Here is a 21,116-nt window from a genome sequence, read left to right as displayed (position 1 = left end):
GATTTTCTCACATCACTCCTTTCTATAGTCACCCGATACCAATTGACCCCCAGAGTAGTGATCTTTCCCATAAAATAATGAATCATATTTCTTGGATTGAATTTTTTATTGCATTGATATATATCCATATAAAGTAACATACATATCTAATGAAGTATCTCTCTTTGAACATAAATGAAACATAATATGAAATTTTGAAATATGAAAATAGTGAAAATCTACTTAACAACAAGTCATTGAAAATGACACAGTCCCCGTTAAGTTCTCTTTGTGCTCTTCATATTAAAGTGGAGGGGTTGTCGCGAGCGTGTCCTTGAAACTTGAGTTCCAAGTGGCGTATACAACAGATTGTTTATTTACATCAAAACATGTGTTCGGTGTAGTCGTAATATGGCAATATCTGATTATGAAACACACTGATATGTATGATGTATGTGCCAAATACGAATGAAAATTGTACATAAATTGTGGAAATATAGTAGTAAGGCCAAAAAGTCAGATGGCTGTCAATCGGCCATCCTTGACCAGATTTTGAAACAAATTGTCATGGACATGCATCCTAACATGTATAAAGTACATGTATGTGCCAAATTTGAATGAAAACTGACAGAGCACGTCCAAGATACCGCATAAAAAAACAAAAACAAGCTGCCTGCCAGTCGACCATCTTTGATCCATTGCGAAATAAATCGTCATGGACATGTATAATCTATGTACCAAGTTTGAATGACAACTGACAAAGCATGTCCAAAATACTGTAAAATACTTTATTTCCGCTTGGAATTTATTTTCGCTATTTTCGCTGAAGGAATGATTCAGTGAAAATAAAATCCAGCGAATATACCTTTTACCCTATATTTTACATTCAACTCGTTGAAAATCAGTGAAAATAAATTCCATATAAAACACACAAAAAGTTTTTTCAGCGAAAATTAATTCCAGCTAAAATAAAGGATTTTACAGTACAACATTTTCAAAAAACAAGATGGCTGCCAGTCGGCCATTTTGAATCGAATCGCTAAACCACTGCATGTGCATATGTCCCACATAAGGTACTAGGCACATGCAAAGAATGAACGGAATCGGTCTACAGGATTCTGAAATATGACGTTGGACAGACGGAAACCGAATTATAAGTTTTCGGACTTCATCTGAACGGGGACTAATAAAAGCATTAAGCTATTTTAAGTTGCTCAAGGAACATCACAGTGTTATAGATCCGATCAGATCAGTTTAACTATTTAAACCAAATATAAAATAGATGCATCTATAAAGGCCCAGAATATAATATGAATAGTGCTGATAAATTTGATTTGTAAAATCAATGCAAACATTTTTTATGCTAAAACTATTATAGAAATCATGCTTTTATTTTGATTTTTCAAGAAAAATGGATTTTTTTCTTCTTCTAAAATTCTGATAAAAATCTAAAATAAAGATGTGGCATGCAACGACCAGGAACACAACGTTTTCCCTGTACCTCACCGACATTATATGTGAATTCCATTCAATTCTGTTTGAATGTCAGCAACATGTTTTTTAGAATTTTCAAAGTACTGTAAAATCCAAAATTCCTTCAAAAAGTTGGCATGAGTGAGAGACTATTTTAATAATTATATTACAGCTAGCTATGAATCTGTACAAACAAAATGGTGAATATAATACAGCAAATATTTCCAATATCTGTATTCAATAAAAAAACAGATGGTCTACTAACAAACACTTATGGATAAGTATTTGTAAGGGTAATTTACCCTGGACATAAAAACAACTCTATAGTCAGCAGCAAACCAAAAAAATAAAAATTCTTCAGCTAACAATGTCAATTTCATAGTGGCTAAAAAAAATGGTAAAATTGCGCCCAATAAACATTGATTCTATCCAAATTTAGAATATTTCATATCTTTGTCAATACTCTAAAAACATAATTAGGAGCATTGTTAATAATTAGAGCAGTGCCATAAGATGATTTAATCTACTGATTTGTCCCTCCCACTCAGATACAGCATAATCCACTATTAATGAAGAACACTGTTTATTACACTGAACACATATGATGTGGAACTCATATAAAGATGGCAGTAACTGGTGATAAGTGTGAAAACAGTGGTCTTCATGTTTTTACATTAGGGTCTTCATTATGTTAACACATCACCTTTTGATTTTGGTATGCTTGTGGCGGTCTATATTTTTTAACTGCAGTTGTTATGGCATCCAAATGAACTTCAAACAACACATACTTTCCAACTTAGTTGTGATTTAACATTCACAGAAAGCAGAATTCCAAAGAGCAATGCATGATGGGATTGTTTGTAATAAAGACCAATAATAACTTGTCAGGTATCAACCAGAGTATCTTGCAGATGGAATCACTTTCAGATTTTTTCCCAACAATCTATGTAAATTCAACTGCCTTTTATAACTTTAAAATACACAACCAGGAATAGACAACGTTGTTACACTGGCATAGGGTAAAACATCATACACAACCCAAAAAAAAATAATATTTAAAAATAAATATTTAAATTGCTTCATGTTTAAAAAAATGACACAACTAAAAAGAATATTTTCAGCTACTGAATCCAATTATCGTGCTGTTGGGTTTACAAAGTTACTAAATATTTCCTCATCAGTATTGTTCCGTAGAGGGCGCTCTGTATGTGATTCATGATCGTACCGAGGCCTGCTGTCAACCCATTCTTCAATCGTATCACTTTGACGAAATATATTACTCCTAAGCCATACCTTATAAATGAAAAAAGAGAAAGTTGTTTATGTACAATAGATGACTCTATGGTTACAAGAATAGCCAACGTATAAATTATGAAGGGCGGGGGTAGCTGGTGCATTTTTATAATATTTTTGATAATTTGATTTCAAGAATAAAAACTGGAAATTGAGTACGAATTACGACATTCAATTTGAAAAGTGTTTTATACGCTTACAAAAAATAATATCTTTGTAAAATTATGGATGAATAAAATAGCCTATTACATTTTACACCTTTCCCATGTTTACAGGGTTTACGTTTTTTATTTATTTAAATTACATTATTACGAAAATTGAAAACAATTGATTACAGCTTACGAAAATACCCCTTGCCGACCCTCTTTATGATAAGAAATTGTCATACATACCCTGATTTCCCTTGATCGTTTAAGCCCTAGAGCCTGAAAAAGATAAACACATTCAATTAAGAATGATCCATAACTGTATTCCCACTGTTGATAATGTGTAGGAAGTCTAAAGTCACACAAGATTCACTGTTATGTATGCTAATTGTAAGTTATAATATTTGATATAATTTTAAACTATCACATTCCCATGGCATATTATTTTTTCAACACTTTTAGTTCCTGATGTCACTTTTCAGGGTGTTGTTTCCAGGAAAATATTTTGTTTATATTTGACAAACATTTCCTCAGTTCTCCTCCTAATTTTAAATTTCTGGTATAGCCAAAATTCATATTTTTTCATTGTGACTCAAAATAGAGGGACTATGAAAGTTTAGATTCTTGTAGAAACACTGGGTTGAAACATGATAGGTTTTACAGCTCAGTGAAAATAGATGTCAAAAGTACTTTGGTCAGATGAAATGCGCCCTCATATCTAGGGTGCTTTTAAATTGGCAATGATTTCTTTCAAAACAGATAGGGCAGGGCCCATAGCACCAAGAGCCAAATGATTTCCAAGACTTTTCTAGACCTTTTCCCAAACTTTCTTGCATTTTTCCAAGACATTTTGACCCTTAATTCAGGCCAACATGGTAGAAGGGTGGGCGCTGGGATAGCAATCAATGCCAACACTTCTTGGAACTTGGGTAGAAAACACTTTGTAAAAAAAGACTCTATGCAGAGAAAAGAGGCCTTTCTAATTAATAACTTAATTAAAAACTATGAAGAAATTTAAAGACTTTTCAATGATTTTTTTATTTTTCCTGTAATTTAAAGACAACTTAAAGACTTTCCAGACCTCAAGACTTTCAAAGGATTTTCCCAATACTACGAACCCTGGAGGGTAAAGTCCAGTTATGAGGTTAAAACAACTCGACTACCACTATATTGAGATGACAGGGCATCCACTCCACATTTACCTTTCATGTTTTACATGTGATTCTATGGGACATTAATTTATACATGTGTAAACATAGTACCACCTATTAACACGATGTATTAGGTTGTACTACCTTCTGTATTGGAAAACATATTAGGTAGGTAGCATTCAGCATATTAGGTAGGTAGCATTCAGCATATTAGGTAGGTAGCATTCAGCATATTAGGTAGGTAGCATTCAGCATATTAGGTAGGTAGCATTCACCATATTAGGTAGGTAGCATTCAGCATATTAGGTAGGTAGCATTCAGCATATTAGGTAGGTAGCATTCACCATATTAGGTAGGTAGCATTCAGCATATTAGGTAGGTAGTATTCAGCATATTAGGTAGATAGCATTCAGCATATTAGGTAGGTAGCATTCACCATATTAGGTAGGTAGCATTCACCATATTAGGTAGGTAGTATTCAGCATATTAGGTAGGTAGCATTCAGCATATTAGGTAGGTAGTATTCAGCATATTAGGTAGGTAGTATTCAGCATATTAGGTAGGTAGCATTCACCATATTAGGTAGGTAGCATTCAGCATATTAGGTAGGTAGCATTCAGCATATTAGGTAGGTAGCATTCAGCATATTAGGTAGGTAGCATTCAGCATATTAGGTAGGTAGCATTCAGCATATTAGGTAGGTAGTATTCAGCATATTAGGTAGATAGCATTCAGCATATTAGGTAGGTAGCATTCACCATATTAGGTAGGTAGCATTCACCATATTAGGTAGGTAGTATTCAGCATATTAGGTAGGTAGCATTCAGCATATTAGGTAGGTAGTATTCAGCATATTAGGTAGGTAGTATTCAGCATATTAGGTAGGTAGCATTCACCATATTAGGTAGGTAGCATTCAGCATATTAGGTAGGTAGCATTCAGCATATTACGTAGGTAGTATTCAGCATATTAGGTAGGTAGCATTCAGCATATTAGGTAGGTAGCATTCAACAATATAAGGTAGGTAGCATTCAGCATATTAGGCAGGTAGCATTCAACATATTAGGTAGGTAGCATTCACCATATTAGGTAGGTAGCATTCAGCATATTAGGTAGGTAGCATTCAGCATATTAGGTAGGTAGCATTCAGCATATTAGGTAGGTAGCATTCACCATATTAGGTAGGTAGCATTCACCATATTAGGTAGGTAGTATTCAGCATATTAGATAGGTAGTATTCAGCATATTAGGTAGGTAGCATTCAGCATATTAGGTAGGTAGCATTCAACATATTAGGTAGGTAGCATTCACCATATTAGGTAGGTAGCATTCAGCATATTAGGTAGGTAGCATTCAGCATATTAGGTAGGTAGCATTCAGCATATTAGGTAGGTAGCATTCAGCATATTAGGTAGGTAGCATTCAGCATATTAGGTAGGTAGCATTCAGCATATTAGGTAGGTAGCATTCAGCATATTAGGTAGGTAGCATTCAGCATATTAGGTAGGTAGTATTCAGCATATTAGGTAGGTAGCATTCACCATATTAGGTAGGTAGCATTCACCATATTAGGTAGGTAGCATTCAGCATATTAGGTAGGTAGCATTCAGCATATTAGGTAGGTAGCATTCAGCATATTAGGTAGGTAGCATTCAGCATATTAGGTAGGTAGTATTCAGCATATTAGGTAGGTAGCATTCAGCATATTAGGTAGGTAGCATTCAGCATATTAGGTAGGTAGTATTCACCATATTAGGTAGGTAGCATTCAGCATATTAGGTAGGTAGCATTCAGCATATTAGGTAGGTAGCATTCAGCATATTAGGTAGGTAGCATTCAGCATATTATGTAGGTAGCATTCAGCATATTAGGTAGGTAGCATTCAGCATATTAGGTAGGTAGTATTCAGCATATTAGGTAGGTAGCATTCACCATATTAGGTAGGTAGCATTCAGCATATTAGGTAGGTAGCATTCAGCATATTAGGTAGGTAGTATTCAGCATATTAGGTAGGTAGCATTCAGCATAGTAGGTAGGTAGCATTCAGCATATTAGGTAGGTAGCATTCAGCATATTAGGTAGGTAGCATTCAACATATTAGGTAGGTAGCATTCAGCATATTAGGTAGGTAGCATTCACCATATTAGGTAGGTAGCATTCAGCATATTAGGTAGGTAGCATTCAGCATATTAGGTAGGTAGTATTCAGCATATTAGGTAGGTAGCATTCAGCATATTAGGTAGGTAGTATTCAGCATATTAGGTAGGTAGCATTCACCATATTAGGTAGGTAGCATTCAGCATATTAGGTAGGTAGTATTCAGCATATTAGGTAGGTAGCATTCAGCATATTAGGTAGGTAGTATTCAGCATATTAGGTAGGTAGTATTCAGCATATTAGGTAGGTAGCATTCACCATATTAGGTAGGTAGCATTCACCATATTAGGTAGGTAGTATTCAGCATATTAGGTAGGTAGTATTCAGCATATTAGGTAGGTAGCATTCAGCATATTAGGTAGGTAGCATTCACCATATTAGGTAGGTAGTATTCAGCATATTAGGTAGGTAGCATTCACCATATTAGGTAGGTAGTATTCAGCATATTAGGTAGGTAGTATTCAGCATATTAGGTAGGTAGTATTCAGCATATTAGGTAGGTAGCATTCAGCATATTAGGTAGGTAGTATTCAGCATATTAGGTAGGTAGCATTCAGCATATTAGGTAGGTAGTATTCAGCATATTAGGTAGGTAGCATTCAGCATATTAGGTAGGTAGCATTCAGCATATTAGGTAGGTAGCATTCAGCATATTAGGTAGGTAGCATTCAGCATATTAGGTAGGTAGCATTCAGCATATTAGGTAGGTAGCATTCAGCATATTAGGTAGGTAGCATTCAGCATATTAGGTAGGTAGTATTCAGCATATTAGGTAGGTAGCATTCAGCATATTAGGTAGGTAGTATTCAGCATATTAGGTAGGTAGCATTCAGCATATTAGGTAGGTAGTATTCAGCATATTAGGTAGGTAGCATTCAGCATATTAGGTAGGTAGCATTCACCATATTAGGTAGGTAGCATTCAGCATATTAGGTAGGTAGCATTCAGCATATTAGGTAGGTAGCATTCAGCATATTAGGTAGGTAGCATTCAGCATATTAGGTAGGTAGCATTCAGCATATTAGGTAGGTAGCATTCAGCATATTAGGTAGGTAGCATTCAGCATATTAGGTAGGTAGTATTCAGCATATTAGGTAGGTAGTATTCAGCATATTAGGTAGGTAGTATTCAGCATATTAGGTAGGTAGCATTCAGCATATTAGGTAGGTAGTATTCAGCATATTAGGTAGGTAGCATTCAGCATATTAGGTAGGTAGCATTCAGCATATTAGGTAGGTAGCATTCAGCATATTAGGTAGGTAGTATTCAGCATATTAGGTAGGTAGCATTCAGCATATTAGGTAGGTAGCATTCAGCATATTAGGTAGGTAGCATTCAGCATATTAGGTAGGTAGCATTCAACATATTAGGTAGGTAGCATTCAACATATTAGGTAGGTAGCATTCACCATATTAGGTAGGTAGCATTCACCATATTAGGTAGGTAGCATTCACCATATTAGGTAGGTAGTATTCAGCATATTCGGTAGGTAGTATTCAGCATATTAGGTAGGTAGCATTCAGCATATTAGGTAGGTAGCATTCACCATATTAGGTAGGTAGTATTCAGCATATTAGGTAGGTAGCATTCAGCATATTAGGTAGGTAGCATTCAGCATATTAGATAGGTAGCATTCAGCATATTAGGTAGATAGCATTCAGCATATTAGGTAGGTAGCATTCAGCATATTAGGTAGGTAGCATTCAACATATTAGGTAGGTAGCATTCAGCATATTAGGTAGGTAGCATTCAGCATATTAGGTAGGTAGCATTCAGCATATTAGGTAGGTAGCATTCAGCATATTAGGTAGGTAGCATTCAGCATATTAGGTAGGTAGCATTCACCATATTAGGTAGGTAGCATTCACCATATTAGGTAGGTAGCATTCAGCATATTAGGTAGGTAGCATTCAGCATATTAGGTAGGTAGCATTCAGCATATTAGGTAGGTAGCATTCAGCATATTAGGTAGGTAGCATTCAGCATATTAGGTAGGTAGCATTCAGCATATTAGGTAGGTAGCATTCAGCATATTAGGTAGGTAGCATTCAACATATTAGGTAGGTAGCATTCAGCATATTAGGTAGGTAGCATTCACCATATTAGGTAGGTAGCATTCAGCATATTAGGTAGGTAGCATTCAGCATATTAGGTAGGTAGTATTCAGCATATTAGGTAGGTAGCATTCAGCATATTAGGTAGGTAGTATTCAGCATATTAGGTAGGTAGCATTCACCATATTAGGTAGGTAGCATTCAGCATATTAGGTAGGTAGTATTCAGCATATTAGGTAGGTAGCATTCAGCATATTAGGTAGGTAGTATTCAGCATATTAGGTAGGTAGTATTCAGCATATTAGGTAGGTAGCATTCACCATATTAGGTAGGTAGCATTCACCATATTAGGTAGGTAGTATTCAGCATATTAGGTAGGTAGTATTCAGCATATTAGGTAGGTAGCATTCAGCATATTAGGTAGGTAGCATTCACCATATTAGGTAGGTAGTATTCAGCATATTAGGTAGGTAGCATTCACCATATTAGGTAGGTAGTATTCAGCATATTAGGTAGGTAGTATTCAGCATATTAGGTAGGTAGTATTCAGCATATTAGGTAGGTAGCATTCAGCATATTAGGTAGGTAGTATTCAGCATATTAGGTAGGTAGCATTCAGCATATTAGGTAGGTAGTATTCAGCATATTAGGTAGGTAGCATTCAGCATATTAGGTAGGTAGCATTCAGCATATTAGGTAGGTAGTATTCAGCATATTAGGTAGGTAGCATTCAGCATATTAGGTAGGTAGCATTCAGCATATTAGGTAGGTAGCATTCAGCATATTAGGTAGGTAGCATTCAGCATATTAGGTAGGTAGCATTCAGCATATTAGGTAGGTAGCATTCAGCATATTAGGTAGGTAGTATTCAGCATATTAGGTAGGTAGTATTCAGCATATTAGGTAGGTAGCATTCAGCATATTAGGTAGGTAGTATTCAGCATATTAGGTAGGTAGCATTCAGCATATTAGGTAGGTAGCATTCAGCATATTAGGTAGGTAGCATTCAGCATATTAGGTAGGTAGTATTCAGCATATTAGGTAGGTAGCATTCAGCATATTAGGTAGGTAGCATTCAGCATATTAGGTAGGTAGCATTCAGCATATTAGGTAGGTAGCATTCAGCATATTAGGTAGGTAGCATTCAACATATTAGGTAGGTAGCATTCAACATATTAGGTAGGTAGCATTCACCATATTAGGTAGGTAGCATTCACCATATTAGGTAGGTAGCATTCACCATATTAGGTAGGTAGTATTCAGCATATTCGGTAGGTAGTATTCAGCATATTAGGTAGGTAGCATTCAGCATATTAGGTAGGTAGCATTCACCATATTAGGTAGGTAGTATTCAGCATATTAGGTAGGTAGCATTCAGCATATTAGGTAGGTAGCATTCAGCATATTAGATAGGTAGCATTCAGCATATTAGGTAGATAGCATTCAGCATATTAGGTAGGTAGCATTCAGCATATTAGGTAGGTAGCATTCAGCATATTAGGTAGGTAGCATTCAACATATTAGGTAGGTAGCATTCACCATATTAGGTAGGTAGCATTCACCATATTAGGTAGGTAGCATTCACCATATTAGGTAGGTAGCATTCACCATATTAGGTAGGTAGCATTCAGCATATTAGGTAGGTAGCATTCAGCATATTAGGTAGGTAGCATTCAGCATATTAGGTAGGTAGCATTCACCATATTAGGTAGGTAGCATTCAGCATATTAGGTAGGTAGAATTCAACATATTAGGTAGGTAGCATTCACCATATTAGGTAGGTAGCATTCACCATATTAGGTAGGTAGCATTCACCATATTAGGTAGGTAGCATTCAGCATATTAGGTAGGTAGCATTCAGCATATTAGTGACAACAAGTCATCAAATCACACACTATATATTGTGATGAACAATTTAAAACAGCAATGAGTTTATAAGAGAACTCTTAACAGAGGAAACGTTGTTTAAAGATAAAAAGTCAAGCAATTTAGGAAAGACACTTTATTAAATATTTGACTTACCAAGTACACTATGAAAGCACAGTACACTAGACCTATGACACACACAGGTAATAGTGAATACCATTCTACAGGTACTGCCTGTGTACAAAAACAATAATTATATAATTAATAGAACATTTAGAAATACTAAAATCAAGGGTAGATAAGTAAGGGCAACAATTTCACACATGTTCAGTAGGACAATGGAATAATGCTGAATACGAAACTTTTAAATTTAATCTGTTTTTAATTTCTAGTTACAAACTTTGGAATACATTGGTTGTGGAAACGATAAATGTAACATATTGCACGCTGAAAACCTTCATGGATAGCCTAAATAAATAAATAAGTGAGCACAGATTTCACAGGCGGTGTACTAAGCAAACTACTGTAATTGTCCTATTAGATGTACAACCTTTTTCTAGTATTTCAACCACCTGGCAGGATATAGCGATGTATAGACGGCATCAATGAATTTTAGTGTTTTCTTCTTATTGATGAGAAATCAAATTAATTATGAAAGTACTTTTGAGTTATTCTGTGTTTCCATGCTTCACACTTTTTCTGTTATAGTTCAACCACTCCAAAAATATAATTTTAATTTTGCTTATACAAATTCAGCCAAGGAAGGAGGGATTATTATGCTAAATTCTGTAGTCCAATTAATTCAATTTAACATTAATATTGAACTGAAATGAACATTTGACCAAACAGTATGGAAAGTATTGAACAAGCTGAAATATGTTAAAAACTCATTAATTAAGTTGAATACTCATTAAATAAATAAAAATGGATTAAATGATTGGGCATAAAAAACAATACTCACCAAAACTACTAAGTAGATGTTGATTGCCATGACAACTACTGCCAGCCCCCACATTAAAACTTTTGTAACTCTATAAAATAGAAACGTTAAGACAGTTAATTAGAAAGAAATGCATTTCAAATTAAAGTTTTGTTACAAAAACCAAAAATTCAAGACTTACCCTCCATTTTTAAAATCTCCCATTATTCTAAGACTACTTGTAAAATGTAAAATTGGTAAAAGTGCAAATGGTAACTGGATACTTTGTAGTACGTTGATCCACTCATTTAGTATGTCTAACTGCTTGGTTGCCAAGACAGCAACAAGAACTGATGGAACCATTGCGATGGATCGTGTCAAGAGTACTCTTTTCCATTTTGCCCACTTAATCTTTATAAAACCCTGAAAGAAATAAAAATTTCAAGATATTTATTTTTTGGAATAGTTTAAATATTTTACAGTCAATGTCATCTGTCACAATTTAGTAAGGGGGTCAGTGACAACTAATTCTCTTGAGGTACAATTGTCAGAACTTAAGAAGTTGGTAAAAACTAATTTGTTCTAGATTCAATTGTCACAAACTCAAGAAATCTTTTAGTTTGAATTGTAAGCTGTTGTAAAGTATGAATACAGTATCCATGTACTTGAATATAACACCAGCATGTTCAAATCATGTACTTGATTAATTGGTTACATGCATGTACTCTATGAAATCAGGATGTAATATTATCTTACCTCCATCACAAACTGACCAGCATAAGTTCCCTGCAAAGACACAAACCACATTTAGTCACATTTGTAACATGGATTAAATCACATAAATGTAAATTAGTCAAAAGATTGGGGCCACACATTCCACTGAAATACACTAAATGATTGATTGACACAAAGATTGATGATAAAAATGTACTGAACATAAATTCTTTAGTCATTATCAAGTGAGATACATCATGGGAATAATGGTATCACTTGTAGCTATTGCAGCTAGATACAAATGTACAGATTTTCAGTGGAACACCATTGTATGGAATCCCCACTTACAGTCATGGTTGAACTTTGACCTGCAGCTAAGATACCAATACCCCAGATAATTTTCATTGCTTCTCCATACTTTTCTTTTATCATGACACCCTGAAATGAATGTGAAAAGTCAAAGTTCATTAGATTGATCCTACTGTTGTTGCTCAACAACAGTAGAATCAATCTACACATCTTTGGTTTGGTTTATCAGGATATAAACACTTTTGATAGTTGGAAAATATACCGTAGGATTATTAAAGCAATAAACCACCTCCAGTGTTGTGAGGTTTATTCACTGTACAATTGCCGTGACTGTGATGTGTTAGTCATTGTACAGTTGTCATGACTACTGATTAGGTCAAGCACTGTATAGTTCGAATGACTGTGATGTGTAAGCACTTTATAGTTATTATGAATATCAAAATACATGGGGGAAAACTTAATACAAACACTTAATAAGGTGATAATACTTACAGCATTGCGAAGACTTGGATCGGGATGTTGATAAAAACCAGCAGCGAACACTGCTACCACAAATAAATTTATTAAAAAGGAAACAAATAAAGCAATAGCTGAAACAAAGAATGAAATTATAGAATTAGTCAATCCTATAAATTAATTTAATTTAGCATTTGGTTATCAAAATTTTGTGTTTGGTCATCAACATTTAGTGTTTAGCCATAACCATTTTGTGTTTAGTCAACATTTAATGTTTGGTCATCAACATTTAGTGTTTAGTCATCAACATTTAGTGTTTAGTCATCAACATTTAATGTTTAGTCATCAACATTTAATGTTTGGTCATCAACATTTAATGTTTAGTCATCAACATTTAGTGTTTAGTCATGAACATTTAATGTTTTCTCATCAACATTTTGTGTTTAGTCATCAACATTTAATGTTTGGTCATCAACATTTAGTGTTTAGTCATCATTATTTAGTGTTCAGTTATCAACATTTAGTGTTCAGTCATCAATATTTAGTGTTTAGCCAACATTTAATGTTTGGTCATCAACATTTAATGTTTAGTCAACATTTAATGTTTGGTCATCAACATTTAGTGTTCAGTCATCAATATTTAGTGTTCAGTTATCAACATTTTGTGTTTAGTCATCCACATTTCATGTTTAGCCATCAACATTTAGTGTTTGTCATCAACATTTAGTGTTTAGTCATCAACATTTAGTGTTTAATCATCAGCATTTAGTGTTTGGTCATTAAACATGTAATGTTTAGTCAACATTTAATGTTCAGTCATCAACATTTAGTGTTTGGTCATCAACATTTAATGTTTAGTCATCAACATTTAATGTTTAGTCATCAACATTTAGTATTTAGTCATCAAAATCTAGTGTTTGGTCATAACCATTCAGTGTTTGGTCATCAACACTTAATGTTTAATCAACATTTAATGTTTAGTCATCAACATTTAATGTTTGGTCATCAACATATAATGTTTGGTCATAACCATTCAGTGTTTGGTCATCAACATTTAATGTTTAATCAACATTTAATTTTCGGTCATCAACATATAATGTTTGTCCATAACCATTCAGTGTTTGGTCATCAACATTTAATCAACATTTAATGTTTGGTCATCAACATTTAATGTTTAGTCATCAACATTTAGTGTTTAGTCATCAAAATTTAGTGTTTGGTCATCAACATTTAGTGTTTAGTCATCAAAATCTAGTGTTTGGTCATCAACATTTAGTGTTTGGTCAGCAACATTTAGTGTTTAGTCATCAATGTTTAGTGTTTAGTCATCAAAATATAGTGTTTGGTCATCAACATTTAGTGTATAGTCATCAATGTTTAGTGTTTAGTCATCAACATTTAATGTTTGGTCATCAACATTTAGTGTTTAGTCATCAAAATTTAATGTTTGGTCATCAACATTTAGTGTTTAGTCATCAAAATCTAGTGTTCAGTCATCAACATTTAATGTTTGTTCATCAACATTTAGTGTTTAGTCATCAACATTTAGTGTTTAATCATCAGCATTTAGTGTTTGGTCATTAAACATGTAATGTTTAGTCAACATTTAATGTTTAGTCATCAACATTTAATGTTTAGTCATCAACATTTAGTGTTTAGTCATCAAAATCTAGTGTATAGTCATCAATGTTTAGTGTTTAGTCATCAACATTTAATGTTTGGTCATCAACATTTAGTGTTTAGTCATCAACATCTACTGTTTGGTCATCAACATTTAGTGTTTAGTCATCAAAATCTAGTGTTTGGTCATCAACATTTAGTGTTTGGTCAGCAACATTTAGTGTTTAGTCGTCAATGTTTAGTGTTTAGTCATCAAAATATAGTGTTTGGTCATCAACATTTAGTATTTAGTCATCAATGTTTAGTGTTTAGTCATCAACATTTAGTGTTTAGTCATCAACATTTAGTGTTTAGTCATCAACATTTAGTGTTTAGTCATCAACATTTAGTGTTTAGTCATCAATGTTGTGTTTGGTCATCAACATTTAGTGTTTAGTCATCAACATTTAGTGTTTAGTCATCAATGTTCAGTACTTGGTCATCAACATTTAGTGTTTAGTCATCAACGTTTAGTGTTTAGTTATCAACGTTTAGTGTTTAGTCATCAACGTTTAGTGTTTAGTTATCAACGTTTAGTGTTTAGTCATCAACGTTTAGTGTTTGGTGACTCACCTGACTCAATAGTGTAATACATGTTAGCCTCTTTGACTTTAGGTTTTTGTGCCCTGTCTATCTGTCGTGACTGAAATCAAGGATAAAAGTTACTGACTGAGACAGTACCATGAGAGATACAAGGAAGAAGAAATGATGATTCTGCATGCAGGTTAAATAACACAACACATGACAAGAAGATGACCAGATATATTGGTTATGTTATCCTATACATATAGTTTACAATATAAAATGACATGAACACAGTTAATCAGAGACCAAGACTATGTCAACACTGATTATGAATCACTGGTACTACGTTATATACTTACCAAGACAAGTGCCGAATGAAGATATATATTATGCGGCATAATAACAGCACCTACTGTACCTACACCCATCTGTATGGCATCTGTCGTACAGTTTTGGCACCAAGGAATAAATATACCTTTCAATATAGCTACTTGGTCTGGTTCTACTGTGATGTACTGAGACAAAAAAACAATTGATTTAGAGTAGAGTAATGAAAACAAAGATCTAAACTATGCACAACATTCTTCTCCACAGGATTTTCAGCAAGGCAAAAAGAGAGAAATTAACCTATTCTAAATTTGATTGTTAAGTGTTAATAAAATATGAAATCTTTATCGTCACATGTTAGTGATGCCTGCACATGTTGCTCACTGTTATTTTGGTAGAAAAAGGAAACACTGTTTAAAATTTTGTGAAAAAGAAAACACTCTTTGAAATTTTGTAAAAAAAAATGAATGAAATGCACCCATAATAACATTCTGACTTACCATGTACATAAAGGCAGCTGCCATGGTTGTGATAAGAGCACAAAAAAAGGCTTCAAGTTTACGAAGACCTGAAATTAGAAAATGGTATAGAAAACACACCATATAAGAGAAAAGTACATGTATGAGTTATAGAATGGTCACTTCTTTTGTCCGTACGAGTAGTCACAGGGACTTTTATTACAAGCACTAGTACATGTATCTCTGTGAAACCTTTTGTTTGTTATGGAATGGACACAGTGCAACCAAAAATAGCATTACAAGCATGTGTGATAGCACCAAATTACATTTTTCAGTGACTTGTTTAACAAATTTTCCTGAGAAATGCAACAATCACAAAGACCAATCCTAATCTATATGTCTGCTGACAGCAAACTAAAATATTCTGAGATATAACTATTGGTAAAACAATCATCCCAACCCATCGTTAAATCTTCATACAGAAAATCTATGCACCAACTAAAAAACAAACTCTCACCATAGTTTTCCAAGAAGAGAAATGTAAATGTATCTACACCAGTAATCAGAACACCTGCCCAGATAGGAATACTGAAACATATAAATAGATAATAAAACATGTCAAATAGCACACCAGCCCAGATAGGAATGCTGAAACAAATATATAGAGAATAGAACATGTCAATTAGAACACCAGCCCAGATAGGAATGCTGAAACAAATATATAGAGAATAGAACATGTCAAATAGCACACTAGCCCAGATAGGAATGCTGAAACAAATATATAGAGAATAGAACATGTCAATTAGAACACCAGCCCAGATAGGAATGCTGAAACAAATATATAGAGAATAGAACATGTCAAATAGCACACTAGCCCAGATAGGAATGCTGAAACAAATATATAGAGAATAGAACATATCAAATAGCACACCAGCCCAGATAGGAATGCTGAAACAAATATATAGAGAATAGAACATGTCAAATAGCACACCAGCCCAGATAGGAATGCTGAAACAAATATATAGAGAATAGAACATATCAAATAGCACACCAGCCCAGATAGGAATGCTGAAACAAATATATAGAGAATAGAACATGTCAAATAGCACACCAGCCCAGATAGGAATGCTGAAACAAATATATAGAGAATAGAACATATCAAATAGCACACCAGCCCAGATAGGAATGCTGAAACAAATATATAGAGAATAGAACATATCAAATAGCACACCAGCCCAGATAGGAATGCTGAAACAAATATATAGAGAATAGAACATGTCAAATAGCACACCAGCCCAGATAGGAATGCTGAAACAAATATATAGAGAATAGAACATGTCAATTAGAACACCAGCCCAGATAGGAATGCTGAAACAAATATATAGAGAATAGAACATATCAAATAGCACACCAGCCCAGATAGGAATGCTGAAACAAATATATAGAGAATAGAACATGTCAAATAGCACACTAGCCCAGATAGGAATGCTGAAACAAATATATAGAGAATAGAACATGTCAAATAGCACACCAGCCCAGATAGGAATGCTGAAACAAATATATAGAGAATAGAACATGTCAATTAGAACACCAGCCCAGATAGGAATGCTGAAACAAATATATAGAGAATAGAACATGTCAAATAGCACACCAGCCCAGATAGGAATGCTGAAACAAATATATAGAGAATAGAACATATCAAATAGCACACCAGCCCAGATAGGAATGCTGAAACAAATATATAGAGAATAGAACATGTCAATTAGAACACCAGCCCAGATAGGAATGCTGAAACAAATATATAGAGAATAGAACATGTCAAATAGCACACTAGCACAGATAGGAATGCTGAAACAAATATATAGAGAATAGAACATGTCAATTAGAACACCAGCCCAGATAGGAATGCTGAAACAAATATATAGAGAATAGAACATGTCAATTAGAACACCAGCCCAGATAGGAATGCTGAAACAAATATATAGAGAATAGAACATGTCAATTAGAACACCAGCCCAGATAGGAATGCTGAAACAAATATATAGAGAATAGAACATGTCAATTAGCACACCAGCCCAGATAGGAATGCTGAAACAAATATATAGAGAATAGAACATGTCAATTAGAACACCAGCCCAGATAGGAATGCTGAAACAAATATATAGAGAATAGAACATGTCAATTAGAACACCAGCCCAGATAGGAATGCTGAAACAAATATATAGAGAATAGAACATGTCAATTAGAACACCAGCCCAGATAGGAATGCTGAAACAAATATATAGAGAATAGAACATGTCAATTAGCACACCAGCCCAGATAGGAATGCTGAAACAAATATATAGAGAATAGAACATGTCAATTAGAACACCAGCCCAGATAGGAATGCTGAAACAAATATATAGAGAATAGAACATGTCAAATAGAACACTAGCCCAGATAGGAATGCTGAAACAAATATATAGAGAATAGAACATGTCAAATAGAACACTAGCCCAGATAGGAATGCTGAAACAAATATATAGAGAATAGAACATGTCAAATAGAACACCAGCCCAGATAGGAATGCTGAAACAAATATATAGAGAATAGAACATGTCAATTAGAACACCAGCCCAGATAGGAATGCTGAAACAAATATATAGAGAATAGAACATGTCAAATAGAACACTAGCCCAGATAGGAATGCTGAAACAAATATATAGAGAATAGAACATGTCAATTAGAACACCAGCCCAGATAGGAATGCTGAAACAAATATATAGAGAATAGAACATGTCAAATAGAACACCAGCCCAGATAGGAATGCTGAAACAAATATATAGAGAATAGAACATGTCAAATAGAACACCAGCCCAGATAGGAATGCTGAAACAAATATATAGAGAATAGAACATGTCAAATAGAACACCAGACCAGATAGGAATGCTGAAACAAATATATAGAGAATAGAACATGTCAAATAGCACACCAGCCCAGATAGGAATGCTGAAACAAATATATAGAGAATAGAACATGTCAAATAGAACACCAGCCCAGATAGGAATGCTGAAACAAATATATAGAGAATAGAACATGTCAAATAGAACACCAGCCCAGATAGGAATGCTGAAACAAATATATAGAGAATAGAACATGTCAAATAGAACACCAGCCCAGATAGGAATGCTGAAACAAATATATAGAGAATAGAACATGTCAAATAGCACACTAGCCCAGATAGGAATGCTGAAACAAATATATAGAGAATAGAACATGTCAATTAGAACACCAGCCCAGATAGGAAAGCTGAAACAAATATATAGAGAATAGAACATGTCAAATAGAACACCAGCCCAGATGGGAATGCTGAAACAAATATATAGAGAATAGAACATGTCAAATAGCACACTAGCCCAGATAGGAATGCTGAAACAAATATATAGAGAATAGAACATGTCAATTAGAACACCAGCCCAGATAGGAAAGCTGAAACAAATAAATAGAGAATAGAACATGTCAATTAGAACACCAGCCCAGATAGGAAAGCTGAAACAAATATATAGAGAATAGAACATGTCAATTAGAACACCAGCCCAGATAGGAAAGCTGAAACAAATATATAGAGAATAGAACATGTCAATTAGAACACCAGCCCAGATAGGAAAGCTGAAACAAATAAATAGAGAATAGAACATGTCAATTAGAACACCAGCCCAGATAGGAATGCTGAAACAAATATATAGAGAATAGAACATGTCAATTAGAACACCAGCCCAGATAGGAATGCTGAAACAAATATATAGAGAATAGAACATGTCAAATAGAACACCAGCCCAGATAGGAATGCTGAAACAAAGATATAGAGAATAGAACATGTCAATTAGAACACCAGCCCAGATAGGAAAGCTGAAACAAATATATAGAGAATAGAACATGTCAATTAGAACACCAGCCCAGATAGGAAAGCTGAAACAAATAAATAGAGAATAGAACATGTCAATTAGAACACCAGCCCAGATAGGAATGCTGAAACAAATATATAGAGAATAGAACATGTCAATTAGAACACCAGCCCAGATAGGAAAGCTGAAACAAATAAATAGAGAATAGAACATGTCAATTAGAACACCAGCCCAGATAGGAATGCTGAAACAAATATATAGAGAATAGAACATGTCAATTAGAACACCAGCCCAGATAGGAATGCTGAAACAAATATATAGAGAATAGAACATGTCAAATAGAACACTAGCCCAGATAGGAATGCTGAAACAAATATATAGAGAATAGAACATGTCAATTAGAACACCAGCCCAGATAGGAATGCTGAAACAAATATATAGAGAATAGAACATGTCAAATAGAACACCAGCCCAGATAGGAATGCTGAAACAAATATATAGAGAATAGAACATGTCAAATAGAACACCAGCCCAGATAGGAATGCTGAAACAAATATATAGAGAATAGAACATGTCAAATAGCACACTAGCCCAGATAGGAATGCTGAAACAAATATATAGAGAATAGAACATGTCAATTAGAACACCAGCCCAGATAGGAAAGCTGAAACAAATAAATAGAGAATAGAACATGTCAATTAGAACACCAGCCCAGATAGGAAAGCTGAAACAAATATATAGAGAATAGAACATGTCAATTAGAACACCAGCCCAGATAGGAAAGCTGAAACAAATATATAGAGAATAGAACATGTCAATTAGAACACCAGCCCAGATAGGAAAGCTGAAACAAATAAATAGAGAATAGAACATGTCAATTAGAACACCAGCCCAGATAGGAATGCTGAAACAAATATATAGAGAATAGAACATGTCAATTAGAACACCAGCCCAGATAGGAATGCTGAAACAAATATATAGAGAATAGAACATGTCAAATAGAACACCAGCCCAGATAGGAATGCTGAAACAAAGATATAGAGAATAGAACATGTCAATTAGAACACCAGCCCAGATAGGAAAGCTGAAACAAATATATAGAGAATAGAACATGTCAATTAGAACACCAGCCCAGATAGGAAAGCTGAAACAAATAAATAGAGAATAGAACATGTCAATTAGAACACCAGCCCAGATAGGAATGCTGAAACAAATATATAGAGAATAGAACATGTCAATTAGAACACCAGCCCAGATAGGAAAGCTGAAACAAATAAATAGAGAATAGAACATGTCAATTAGAACACCAGCCCAGATAGGAATGCTGAAACAAATATATAGAGAATAGAACATGTCAATTAGAACAAAAGCCCAGATAGGAATGCTGAAACAAATATATAGAGAATAGAACATGTCAAATAGAACACTAGCCCAGATAGGAATGCTGAAACAAATATATAGAGAATAGAACATGTCAATTAGAACACCAGCCCAGATAGGAATGCTGAAACAAATATATAGAGAATAGAACATGTCAAATAGAACACCAGCCCAGATAGGAATGCTGAAACAAATATATAGAGAATAGAACATGTCAAATAGAACACCAGCCCAGATAGGAATGCTGAAACAAATATATAGAGAATAGAACATGTCAAATAGAACACCAGCCCAGATAGGAATGCTGAAACAAATATATAGAGAATAGAACATGTCAAATAGAACACCAGCCCAGATAGGAATGCT

At 34.3% G+C, this 21,116-nt stretch overlaps 1 protein-coding gene across 1 annotated transcript; it reads right to left on the bottom strand.

Moving 5' to 3' along the window:
• Nucleotides 1-87: 87 nt before the first annotated feature.
• On the bottom strand, nucleotides 88-16,058 carry LOC144361139 (natural resistance-associated macrophage protein 2-like). Its single transcript, XM_085494819.1, has 12 exons — nucleotides 16,004-16,058; nucleotides 15,529-15,596; nucleotides 15,061-15,216; nucleotides 14,750-14,819; nucleotides 12,554-12,651; nucleotides 12,101-12,190; nucleotides 11,795-11,824; nucleotides 11,241-11,461; nucleotides 11,081-11,150; nucleotides 10,276-10,353; nucleotides 3,138-3,170; nucleotides 88-2,745 (listed from the first exon to the last, which is right to left on the bottom strand). The coding sequence occupies exons 2-12, from the start codon at nucleotides 15,550-15,552 to the stop codon at nucleotides 2,587-2,589; spliced, it is 1,029 nt and encodes a 342-aa protein (XP_085350945.1). The 5' UTR covers nucleotides 15,553-15,596; nucleotides 16,004-16,058; the 3' UTR covers nucleotides 88-2,586.
• Between the last annotated feature and the right edge of the window lie 5,058 nt (nucleotides 16,059-21,116).

The sequence above is a fragment of the Saccoglossus kowalevskii genome, chromosome 21, assembly GCF_978046115.1.
Source record: "Saccoglossus kowalevskii chromosome 21, keSacKowa6.1, whole genome shotgun sequence".
NCBI lineage: Eukaryota > Metazoa > Hemichordata > Enteropneusta > Harrimaniidae > Saccoglossus > Saccoglossus kowalevskii.
Note: the sequence above shows the minus strand (reverse complement) of the source record. Positions and strands in the feature narration are given on the sequence as shown.